Source organism: Schistocerca piceifrons, chromosome 3 (genome assembly GCF_021461385.2).
Source record: "Schistocerca piceifrons isolate TAMUIC-IGC-003096 chromosome 3, iqSchPice1.1, whole genome shotgun sequence".
In the NCBI taxonomy this organism is placed as follows: Eukaryota; Metazoa; Arthropoda; class Insecta; order Orthoptera; family Acrididae; genus Schistocerca; species Schistocerca piceifrons.
In genome coordinates, this window is record NC_060140.1 from 194,408,286 (window position 1) to 194,421,585 (window position 13,300).

The 13,300-nt window shown below is 37.8% G+C and overlaps 1 protein-coding gene across 1 annotated transcript in view; it reads right to left on the reverse strand.

The window, feature by feature from the left end:
* LOC124788510 overlaps positions 1-13,300 on the reverse strand; it is a 212,138-nt gene that overhangs the window by 94,317 nt on the left and 104,521 nt on the right. The window contains exon 9 of the mRNA XM_047255778.1: positions 5,989-6,246. Coding sequence (XP_047111734.1) covers positions 5,989-6,246 — 258 coding nt within the window. The remainder of the gene's footprint in view (positions 1-5,988; positions 6,247-13,300) is intronic.

The window sequence follows — 13,300 nt, forward strand, 5'->3', positions numbered from 1 at the left end:
TTTTTCACAAGTAATTTTGAAAGACAGGTGCTTGAACTGGCATTTTGTAAATGTAAAGTGTGGTACAGGTACATCAATGATACCTTTTTCATGTGGGTTCATGGGAGAAACAGTGACTTCCTGAGATAAATGAACCGTCTCCACACCAACACAAAATGTTTATGTCTGTCAATACCAGGATCATCAGATATAAATGGTTTTGCATGTTGGGACTGGTAGAGAAACAAGCCTTGTCAGAGCAAGCAGTATGTGAGACTGACCACATAATGAAATTCACTGACATACATGTTCTCACTCACAAAAATAAGAAAGATTAAAGCCTCAAGGTAAATGGATCATTGGTCTCATGTGCTGCAGCAAATAAGTGTTGCCGGCAGCTAAGGAAGCAACACAATGGTAATGATCAGGGAAAAGCACTAGGACATTGGTGCAACAGATACATATAATCTCCAGACATGGGCTTGACTCCAGTCTTATACTGTATTTCCAGAAAGATATGGAGCTGAGGACAAGAAAGTGTTAAATACAGAGTAAAATTGTTTATATGAAGATATGGATATGGCATTTGCAACAACAAGAAATGTATGGTATTTGCAACAATGAAGTACCATTTACTTAAACATCCAATTTTACACAATTATGGGGTGAAAACACCCATCAGCTATGTAACTGTCAATTGTAAACTTTCATGGCCAGAAATATCACTGTGGTGCTCGGCAAAGGCACAGAGGATTTTCAAATGGAGAGAAGAGGACTTATTACAGAGTAAATTCAACAGATCCACCAGAACCTGGAATGCACAGACTGCAAGTTAATGTGTCTCCATATTACACTGAGCAATTAATTGTGTAGTGGTGACTGGGATAGAATTGACGGACTATTGCATTACACTCTTAAGAAGCAGTTCGCCCCCGGTAGCTGAGTGGTCAGCACAACAGAATGTCAATCCTAAGGGCCTGGGTTCGATTCCTGACTGAGTCAGAGATTTTCTCCACTAAGGGACTGGATGCTGTGTTGTCCTAATCATCATTATCTCATACCCATTGACTTGCAAGTTGCCGAAGTGGCGTCCAATCGAAAGACTTGCACCCGGCGAACTGTCTACCCGAAGGGAGGCCTTAGTCACACGACATTTACATTTTACTGTTAAGAAGCATATGTTGACAACTTACAGTAGACAGAAGAAGAGGTCTGATAATTTGCAACCCAATATGATGATTCACCACTTAGATGTTTCCCACACAGTTATCAATTCATCTGGAAATTCATTATCTGATGACCAGAGATCTGTGCATGCCAGGGGAGATAATTTTGCCATTAGTCTTGGAGTTGTGTCCATGGAGGAAACAATAGTCTATGTACAAGCAGGCATTCACAGTGTGGATGCAGTTACTGTTGGAAAAGTTCATACAGAAGATGTAAGAGTATAGGCTCACTCAAAGCTGCCAAAAAGATATTTAATTGTGGGTGAGAGCCATAAAATGGCTGAAGGAAGATGATAGTATTATCATTCTCCTCACTGGCAAGGGAAATGTTACAGTAGTTTTGTAAGTCACTGGCTATTCTATTAAGAGTAACAACTTATTAGATCTGCCAACATATGGGAAACTGAGTAAAGATCTCACTGAAATAGACAGAGTGAGGTGGCACAGTGGCTAGCACACTGGACTCGCATTCAGGAGGACAACAGTTCAAACCCATCTCCGGCCATCCTGCTTTAGGTTTTCTGTGATTTCCCTAAATCATTCCAGGCAAATGCCGGGATGCTTCCTTTGAAATGGCATGGTCAATTTCCTTCTCCATCCTTCCCTAATCTGAGCTTGTGCTCCATCTCTAATGACCTCATTGTCAATGGGACATTAAACACTAATCTTCTCCTCCTCCTCCTCCCCTCACTGACAAAGTTCTTATAACTGTTATGTGACTGATAAAGAAGTTCTCTACCAGACAGAGCAATAAGAAAAGTCGGTTCAGTTCAGTTGTGCTACCACCAAGACATTGTGGATTGCTGAAGGAGCATAAAGAACGTGTTCCTCTGAGACCTATACTTAGTCGATTGGTTTTCACATCTATTTCATTGCCAAGTTCTTGACCACATTACTATGATTATATGTGGGCCAATCAGACTCCTATATCAATAATTTGGCACAGTTTATAAGTAAATTAAATGGCATAGTGGTCCAACTGGAGGACATGTTAATTATTTTTGATGTGGTATTGCTATTAACTATAGTCCTGCTTCATGAGCTCAATTGGATTTTTCCTCCTGATATTGCAGAGTCATTTAAATATTGCCTCATGGCCACATATTTCAAACAGAACAATGAGTTCTATGTAAAGACAGATGGTGTGGCTATGGGCAGCCCCTTAAACCCAGTTATAGTGAATTATTTCCTGGAAAAATTTGAGGAGCAGGCATATGTAGATAATATGCTTGTTTTGTGGAGGAGTGGCAGAGAAGAACTAATCTTTTTTTTCATAAGCATCTCAACAGAATTAATCCCAAGATTCAGTTTCCTATGGTGGAGGAGGCAGGTGGAAGATTAAAGTTACTTGATGTGATAATTTTTTGAGAAAGAAGATAATAGCTTAGGTCACACAGTTTACCAAAAACCCATGCACAAGGACCATTACCTAGACTAGGTTTCAAACGACCACCCACAAAAAGGCAAGGCATCATAAAAACATTGGTGGATTGAGCAAAGAACATTTTCAAACTAGAGTTACCTGAATCAGAATTAAAATACCTTACCGATTCATTGATCAAGAAAGAATGTTAAGACAATCATGCAAAAATTTTAGCAGTCCACAAGCATCTGTAAAATCGAAAGTTTTCTTGCCTTTCATTAAGGGTGTTGCTAATGACATAGGAGAAATCTTGACAAAACAGGACATGCCTATTGTCTACAAACCCACCCAGAAGATCTAAAATTGGCAAGGATTCTCACAAATTGCTGGAAGAAGCAGGAATTTATAGGATTCCTTGCAGTTGTTGGGAGGTGTAAATGAATACTACAAAAAGAATGGTAATACAAGGAACTAGAAGAGCATAGGGGCTACTGTACAATGAGAGAGACTGATAGATCACCTGTTGTGGAACATGCTTTGCAGCCAGAAGAGCAACACAAACATTTTGATAGGACTCAAGTACTAGCAGCCAAAACTGGATACCATAAAAGTCTATACAGAGGGACCATAGAGATTGTCAAATGCCCCGGAATTTCAATAGGAAAGAGGAACCTATGAAGCTGAATAACATCTGGATTCTGGTGCTGAAGAAGTTTGGTGCATGCCTTCCACTGTGTGGTGATAACAACAATGGCAACCAATAATAGCCAGTTGCACCTAGGTATTCAAAGCATGTGACATCATGCTACTGTGTGGGAGCAGATGTGAACAGAATTTTGTTACAGTCAGTAGTGAACCCAGGTGTGAATTGGACACTCAAAGAAGCTACAATCCCCCTTGAAAATGTCTTCCAGAGATGAGGACAAAACATTGTGCATTAATGGGAAATCCATCTGACCACAGTTTAACAACCCAGAATATTTTATTAACTGTGACACATTAGTAAACTGAAGAAATATGTAAACTAAAGAAATATGAAAGTAATGAGGAGTAGCAGAAATACAGGGTGGAGAAAAATTGTGTCACAAAATTTTAACCCTGGATAGCTGATGCAAGTAGGAACCAAAATTACTAATCTTGTGTAGGTCGACAATGCACCATTTTTAAACTACGGAATTGCCCTGTTGCTGGATGCTCTGGACAATGCATGATCGCAAATGCTTTGCCTGCCGGAGATTGGGGCAAGTGATGTTTGTATTTGTGAACCAATAACCATAGTGCTGCCTGCCAACTGATGAATGGCAACAGGGAAATCCCACACCCAATCGGAGCATGTGGTGCCAAGTTTCTGTAGTTTAAAAATGGTGCATTGTTGACCTACACAACATTAGAAAAAAGAAGGTTCAAATGGCTCTGAGCACTATGGGACTTAACATCTGAGGTCATCAGTCCCCTTGAACTTAGAACTACTCAAACCTAACTAACCTAAGGACATCACACACATCCATGCCCGAGGCAGGATTCGAACCTGCGACCGTAGCAGTCACGTGGTTCCAGACTGAAGCGCCAAGAACTGCTCGGCCACAGCGGCCGGCCCAAAATCGGTAATTTTGGTTCTTACTGGCATCAGCTATCCAAGGTTACAATTTCATGACACAATTTTTTTCCACCCTTTATAGTTAGTGACAGATTTAACATCAGAACTTTGACTATTAAGAAGATGATGTTATGGAATTCTGCTATCTTGTAAAGAAAATAACTCACGATGGATGTAGAATGGAAGATGTAAAAAGCAGCTTAACACAGGCAAAGAGAACTTCTCTGCCAAAAAAATTTACTAATACTTAATATGGGAAAGAAATGTATGAGAATTTACATTTGGAGCATGGCATTGTATGGCAGTAACTCAGGGACTTTTGGAAAACCAGAAAAGAAAAGAAAAGAGTTGCAGCATTTGATATAAATTGCTATAGAAAGAGAGAGAGAGAGGGGGGGGGGGGGGGGGACGGGGTGGCAATACACAAAATAAAATTGATATAGCCATGTATTCAGTCAGTGAGTAGAAACAGTTTCACTGCAAGGATTGTCTTTAAAGGAATTTGTATACTGGATAGCTTTTATTTCCACAGGTGTTTTAACAAAAATTTCAGTTCTATGTGGAATGGACCCCTCTGACATCTACTGTACATGCATGGATTGAATGAAAGTTTTTGCTGAGTCTGGTACTGTGGTCATAGTTATCACAGTTCTTCTGCAAATTTTTTCGTAATCTATTTCATTTGTTTGGAAAAATTAAATGGTTTCTCTTTCATGAATGGATGGTAGTGGAAGTATGTTAAGCACCGTGAAGGTATTTTTGAATGATTACCTTATTGTTTTCCATTTATTATTCTAATGGACTTCTTTTTAATTTTAAATATACTGATAGTTTCACCTGAATGTTAAACTATATTTCAGATGTGACCGTATGTAAACAGAATAAGCACTTTTAACAGTTTGCTTATTAGTGTAAGGCTTCAGGGCCTTAGGATTTAACACCCTCTACTTAGTTTACCATTTATACACTCAAACAACACATTTGCATACTCCACAACAAGTCTGACTCAAGCTGCCAGAGACTGTGGTCATGTGAGTGTGAGTTGCATTTGCATGAGTATGTGCGTGTGGGTATGTTATCTAATTTTGTCAAAGGCCTTGTAGGCAGAAAGCTAAATGTCTGACAGTCTTTTTCTTGTGCCTTTCTGTGACTCAGCATCTCCACTATATTGTGAGTAGCAACTATTCTTTTCACTATATTGTTACATTTACATACTTATTATGTTCAATCCATTTAACATTTTTGACAATGCTCAAGAAAAATTCTAGTTTATGTGGATTCTTATTTTTTTGGTTTATGGTGACATTTTTACTATTATTTGTAATTAAATGAGTGTCATCTGACCAACTGCTTATTGGTTTCTTGGCACAATTTACAGACTGCTGCAGTTTGTGCTGTTTCTCACCTTATAGCAGGACTGCCATACAGTCAGGAAATAAGACACTTTTGTGTGTATCTACATTTATACTCAGATGATTAAAGTATAGCAGGAAGAGTAGTGGTCCCATAAATGTTCCTTGGGATGCACGTACATTTGATCTACATTTCACAGTACTTCAATATCTTCTTTGCATTTTTGATTGTCAAGTAATTATTTGATCCACATGTTTGAAAGGACCCATTGCCACAGTGTTCTATCTCAGTAACTAGATTTGTATGTTTAACTATGTCAAATGCTTTGGACTTATCTAAAAATATCCTAGCTGATAATTGTTTGTTATCCATCAGATCTCAGGTACTATTACGACATTCATAGGTTGCTGTCTGTGTTGATTTTGCCCTTCTGCATAAATAGTAAAAGCGAATAATATTGTTGGTTTTACCTTCAAGGACAAGTTCAATAGTCTTTTTAAATTCCTTGGACATATTCTTAATGCCAACATAACAGGTCCACATTCCAACTTCTCTGGCTGTAACATGGTCCAATGTCAATGTACATGGACCAGGACCAAGGAGTTTATCATTTGAGTTAGGAGGTACAAAAGTGCAGTAAAGAGCTCCGGTTTCATTGCAGTCTAAGTCAATGTTATCTCCTATTTTGATGATGATTGTTTTAGGTTGTCCCAATAGAGTTTCTCTATCTGCAAAGAAAATGTGTACATATTACAAAAGCTGCATTAGTTACACATGTGTTTTTTATTGCTGTATTATATTACACAAATAACATGCACATATGTAACTGAGAAGTGTCTCATGGTTGTGGAGAGAATTTATATGGTTCGTTTAATCAGAATGAAAAAAGTTTACTTAAAGTTATTAAATATTATATTACATGGTAATACTAATTATAACTAAAACACAGTACCTGAACTATAATTCAGCTATATTTACTACAAAAGATTTCATAATTTCTGGTAGATTATTGAAAACATATCTATTGATGCATATGTGATTTTCTCCTGAACTATAGGAAAACACTTGAAATATTTGTAAAAATTATTTCCAGTTTTGGTGTTATAATGATGCTTCATACTACAGGTTGAGGAAAGTAATGTACTGGCCACAAAAAAAGGGCTTTAAATAATATTTAGGACGTAAATACATGTGCCTTTCCATCAAGTGATTGCCATGGACTGTACATGTTACACTGATTAGTTTATAGTTATAAGGTTTCCATGAGAACTGAACTACAAAAGGTTTTATAGTGTGTCTTGTACCAAGGCTGGGACTCAAACATGGGTCTCATGTCCACTAGACAGTTGTGCTAAACACTACACCATCCTGACACAGTGGCTTTGCACAACTGCACAAACTACCCTTGCATGCCTCTGCCATCAATTCAAATTCCCATCCACACCTCAACCCACTTGGTATTCCCCCGAAACAGGCTCAGGTATTGGAAAAGCATTCCAGTATCAAATAAAATGGGGGAGTCTGTCTAAATCCAAGGCATAAGTACTTTAATCAAATAAAACTATAGATTCTAGAGGCCTTTCCAAGTCTCAAACACCTATGATGTATATATACGGACTGAAGTGACAAATGACAATTTGTACCAAGGCTGAGACTCAAATGTGAGAATCTAGAAGACTATTTTGCAGGGAATTTGTGAAGATTATTCCTTGGGAATCTCAAAAAACAGTGGTCATCACCTTACCAGCTGACAAAATGATCTTTGCCTTCTTCAGTGCACTTTCACCAGCATTTGTGTATTGTTTTGACTGCAATTTTGGCTCTGGTGTGTAATGATGGTTCTGAGCACTATGGGACTGAACTGCTGAGGTCATCAGTCCCCTAGAACTTAGAACTACTAAAACCTAACTAACCGAAGGATGTAACACACATCCACGCCCGAGGCAGGATTTGAACCTGAGACCATAGGATGTGTAATGATGGATCCAGGTTTCACCAACAGTCACAAAATGGTACAAAACATCCCACAGATAAACTTTGTGCTGAAATTTTGGCCGGATTCATTTTTGGTCGACTGTGAGCAGTCATGGCACCTAACTTGCACACAGTTCTTCGTAGCCAGTTCCCTATGCGGGACATTATGGATTCACTCAGTTGAGATGCCAGCAGTTTTGGCAATCTCAAAATTTTTATTCGGTTCTCCTGCATTACCATATCATGGAATATGTCAATGATTTCCTTTGTGGTGACATCAATTGGACAGCTGGTGCATCCTTGTCTTTGGTGCTTGTCTGATCAAATTTAAATTCATTAATCTAAAAATGGAAGAAGCCTGGAGATACTGACAGGTTTCAGATAGATTATATAATGGTACAACAGAGATTTAGGAACCAGGTTCTAAACTGTAAGACATTTCCAGAGGCAGATGTGGACTCTGACCACAATCTATTAGATACGAACTGTAGATTAAAACTGAACAAACTGCAAAAAGGTGGGAATTTAAGGAGATGGGACCTGGATAAATTGAAAGAACCAGAGGTTGTACAGAGTTTCAAGGAGAGCATAATGGAACAATTGACAGGAATGGGGGAAAGAAATACAGTAGAAGAAGAATGGGTAGCTTTGAGGGATGAAGTAGTGAAGGCAGCAGAGGATAAAGTAGGTAAAAAGACGAGGGCTGCTAGAAATCCTTGGGTAACAGAAGAAAGGAGAAAATATAAAAATGCAGTAAATGAAGCAGGCAAAAAGGATTACAAACATCTCAAAAATGAGATCGACAGGAAGTGCAAAATGACTAAGCAAGGATGGCTAGAGGACAAATGTAAGGATGTAGAGGCTTGACTCACCAGGGGTAAGATAGATACTGCTTACAGGAAAATTAAAGAGACCTTTGGAGAAAAGAGAACCACTTGTATGAATATCAAGAGCTCAGATGGAAGCCCAGTTCTAAGCAAAGAAGGGAAAGCAGAAAGGTGGAAGGAGTATATAGAGGGTCTATACAAGGGCGATGCACTTGAGGACAATATTATGGAAATGGAAGAGGATGTAGATGAAGATGAAATGGGAGATATGATACTGCGTGAAGAGTTTGACAGAGCACTGAGAGACTTGAGTCGAAACAAGGCCCCGGGAGTAGACAACATTCCATTAGAACTACTGACAGCCTTGGGAGAGCCAGTCCTGACAAAACTCTACCATCTGGTGAGCAAGATGTATGAAACAGGCGAAATACCCTCAGACGTCAAGAAGAATATAATAATTCCAATCCCAAAGAAAGCAGGTGTTGACAGATGTGAAAATTACCGAACTATCAGTTTAATAAGTCACGGCTGCAAAATACTAACACGAATTCTTTACAGATGAATGGAAAAACTAGTAGAAGCCAACCTCAGGGAAGATCAGTTTGGATTCCGTAGAAATATTGGAACACGTGAGGCAATACTGACCCTACGACCTATCTTAGAAGCTAGATTAAGGAAAGGCAAACTTACGTTTCTAGCATTTGTAAACTTAGAGAAAGCTTTTGACAATGTTGACTGGAATACTATCTTTCAAATTCTGAAGGTGGCAGGGGTAAAATACAGGGAGCAAAAGCCTATGTACAATTTGTACAGAAACCAGATGGCGGTTATAAGAGTCAAGGGGCATGAAAGGGAAGCAGTTGTTGGGAAGGGAGTGAGACAGGGTTGTTGCCTCTCCCCGATGTTATTCAATCTGTATATTGAGCAAGCAGTAAAGGAAACAAAAGAAAAATTTGAAGTAGGTATTAAAATCCATGGAGAAGAAATAAAAACTTTGAGGTTCACCAATGACATTGTAATTCTGTCAGAGACAGTAAAGGACTTGGAAGAGCAGTTGAACGGAATGGACAGTGTCTTGAAAGGAGGATATAAGATGAACATCAACAAAAGCAAAATGAGGATAATGGAATGTAGTCGAATAAAGTCGGGTGATGCTGAGGGAATTAGATTAGGAAATGAGACAGATTAGATTAGATTAATACTAGTTCCATGGATCATGAATACGATACTTCATAATGATGTGGAACGAGTCAAATTTTCCAATACATGCCATAATTAAGTTAATTTAACAACATAATTAAGTTAATATAACAACTTTTTTACTTTCTGTTTTTTTTAAATAATTTTTTATTTGTTTTTTTCTTTTTTTCTTAATTTACATCTAAAAATTCCTCTATGGAGTAGCAGGAGTTGTCATTCAAAAATTCTTTTAATATCTTCTTAAATACTTGTTGGTTATCTGTCAGACTTTTGATACTATTTGGTAAGTGACCAAAGACTTTAGTGGCAGTATAATTCACCCCTTTTTGTGCCAAAGTTAGATTTAATCTTGAATAGTGAAGATCATCCTTTCTCCTAGTATTGTAGTTATGCACACTGCTATTACTTTTGAGTTGGGTTTGGTTGTTAATAACAAATTTCATAAGAGAGTATATATACTGAGAAGCTACTGTGAATATCCCTAGATCCTTAAATAAATGTCTGCAGGATGATCTTGGGTGGACTCCAGCTATTATTCTGATTACACACTTTTGTGCAATAAATACTTTATTCCTCAGTGATGAATTACCCCAAAATATGATGCCATATGCAAGCAATGAGTGAAAATAGGCATAGTAAGCTAATTTACTAAGATGTTTATCACCAAAATTTGCAATGACCCTTATTGCATAAGTAGCTGAACTCAAACGTTTCAGGAGATCATCATTGTGTTTCTTCCAATTTAATCTCACATCAATGGACACACCTAAAAATTTGGAATATTCTACCTTAGCTATATGCTTCTGATTAAGGTCTATATTTATTAATGGCGTCATACTATTTTCTGTACAGAACCGTATGTACTGTGTCTTATCAAAATTCAGTGAGAGTCCGTTTACTAGGAAGACATTATTGACAATTTCATCAGATAATTCTTGTTTGTCAGATGTGATTACTATACTTGTATCATCAGCAAAGCGAACTAACTTTGCCTCTTCATGAATATAGAATGGCAAGTCATTAATATATATTAAGTACAACAAAGGACCCAAGACCGACCCTTGTGGAACCCCATTCTTGATAGTTCCCCAGTTTGAGGAATGTGCTGATCTTAGCATATTATGAGAACTGCTTATTTCAACTTTCTGCACTCTTCCAGTTAGGTACGAATTAAACCATTTGTGCACTGTCCCACTCATGCCACAATACTTGAGCTTGTCTAGCAGAATTTCATGATTTACACAATCAAAAGCCTTTGAGAGATCACAAAAAATCCCAATAGGTGGTGTTTGGTTATTCAGATCATTCCAAATTTGTTTGGTGAAAGCATATATGGCATTTTCTGTTGAAAAACCTTTCTGGAAACCAAACTGACACTTAAAGTAGTAAAGGAGTTTTGCTATTTGGGGAACAAAATAACTGATGATGGTCGAAGTAGAGAGGATATAAAATGTAGACTGGCAATGGCAAGGAAAGCGTTTCTGAAGAAGAGAAATTTGTTAGCATCGAGTATAGATTTAAATGTCAGGAAGTCGTTTCTGAAAGTATTTGTATGGAGTGTAGCCATGTATGGAAGTGAAACATGGACGATACATAGTTTGGACAAGAAGAGAATAGAAGCTTTTGAAATGTGGTGCTACAGAAGAATGCTGAAGATTAGATGGGTAGATCACATAACTAATGAGGAAGTATTGAATAGAATTGGGGAGAAGAGAAGTTTGTGGCACAACTTGACCAGAAGAAGGGATCGGTTTGTAGGACATATTCTGAGGCATCAATGGATCACCAATTTAGTATTGGAGGGCAGCGTGGAGGGTAAAAATCGTAGAGGGAGATCAAGATATGAATACACTAAGCAGATTCAGAAGGATGTAGGTTGCAGTAGTTACTGGGAGATGAAGAAGCTTGCACAGGATAGAGTAGCATGGAGAGCTGCATCAAACCAGTCTCAGGACTGAAGACCACAACAACAACAACAACAACAACAATCTAAAAGTAAATGGTCTTTAGCGATGGTGCAGAGTCCATTTGAACTACATATGATTCTGTTTTGATTTGAAGTCCAACCTTCAAATCAAAATGTTTAATAATAGCATGAAGTCAGTTTCCTCGCCTTTCAATTGCAGTCGTCACCCTGACCAATTCATACGGCTGCAACAATGAAGAGTATGCTGTACTTTGTTGAAATTCTTTATGCAAACCTTGGAATAATCAAGCTTACCAGCCATGAATGTCTAACAAAAATATTCCATTCCTTTATGAAAATTTACCAGACTTGTATGATATACAGGACATAAAATCCCATCTGAGGTTTGCGATCATTTTTATGTTAATAATTGGCAACCAATGCCGTACAATTGCAATAAAGTCATGAGATGTTCAATTGACTCTTTTATTAGAACATGTTATGTGTTTCAGTATTACACCCATCTTCAGACATCTGTTACAAAAAAGTACAAAACATAAGTGAACAGCACACTCAACACGTCTCTTTATAGAAACTGAGATCGGGTCATATGAGTTACATACCACAAACTTCAACTCCTTCCTAACCAACCAGGTGTACACCCTTGGCAACTCAAAGAAAGTGTCCAATAACATATGACTATAACTGACACATGAAGTCTTGAAGCAGAGCATATACTGAAGCTAAACAAGTCAACTAGCAGTGAAGCACCTTTAGTAGGGGGCACTGCATGGTCATGTGCTCCATACATTCACATGTAATTTAATGCTAATATACTCAGCATATAACATCTAACAGAGTGTAATTACAACTAGCAACCACCAGAATGGTACTTCTGTACAGTCAACACTAAAGGATTTTTTAATTTTTTTTTAAAAAACTCCAAAATTTTTACATTTCCATACTATACCTATAGTCAATAGTGGCACTAAGTACAACTAAAACCATATGTCAATATAAATAATGGTGGGGTGAGGGGGGGGGGGTTGGGGGAGAGTTCTGTCATGAATAAACCTTTCAACCTCCCAGATCTCTAAAAGAATACCACCAAATTAAATATAACCAACATTATCCATCATATACTAAAACCCTGGGATAAGCTCGCATATGCAAACGTCTTAGGTGCCATCTGTTAAAGCCAACAGCAACCATGTCAGCAGCAGCCATTCACCTATTGAATTACAAGCAAGGGATATTCATGGACCATGATTGCCCAAATAGAAGGCTTCAAACAACAACTTACACCCCTCTGCCACATGGAAAAAAGTTTTATGGTGAGGGGAAGAACATTTTCATAAAATCCCAAAACACACACTGGGGTTACACCTCTTTATGTAAACTAGTGGCATGACAATTGCCTGAGTCCTACCTATGCTATCTGGATACAGGAGAGCTCTATATTTAAAATGAATAAATAAATAAGTAAAACATTAAAAATGTTAAAACTTTAAAGTTTAAAATCAATCAAATAAACTATTGTGTCAGAGAGGACCACCCTTTAAAACATTTTTTTTATTTCTTTTTTTTTTATCTAGAGTTCTCCAGTATTCTGATACCATAGATAGGACTCAGGCAATTGTCGTGCCACTAGTTAATATAAAGAATGTATGAGATATAACCCATATGTGTGTTTTGGGATTTTATGAAAATGTTCTTCCTCCCACAATTAAACTCTTTTCCATGTGGTAGATGGGTGTAAGTTGTTTTGTTTGAAGGCTTCTAGTTGTGCAATCATGGCCCATGAATATCACTTGCCTGTAATTCAATAGGCAGATGGCCACCGCCAACGTGGTTGCTGTTGGCTTTAACAGATGG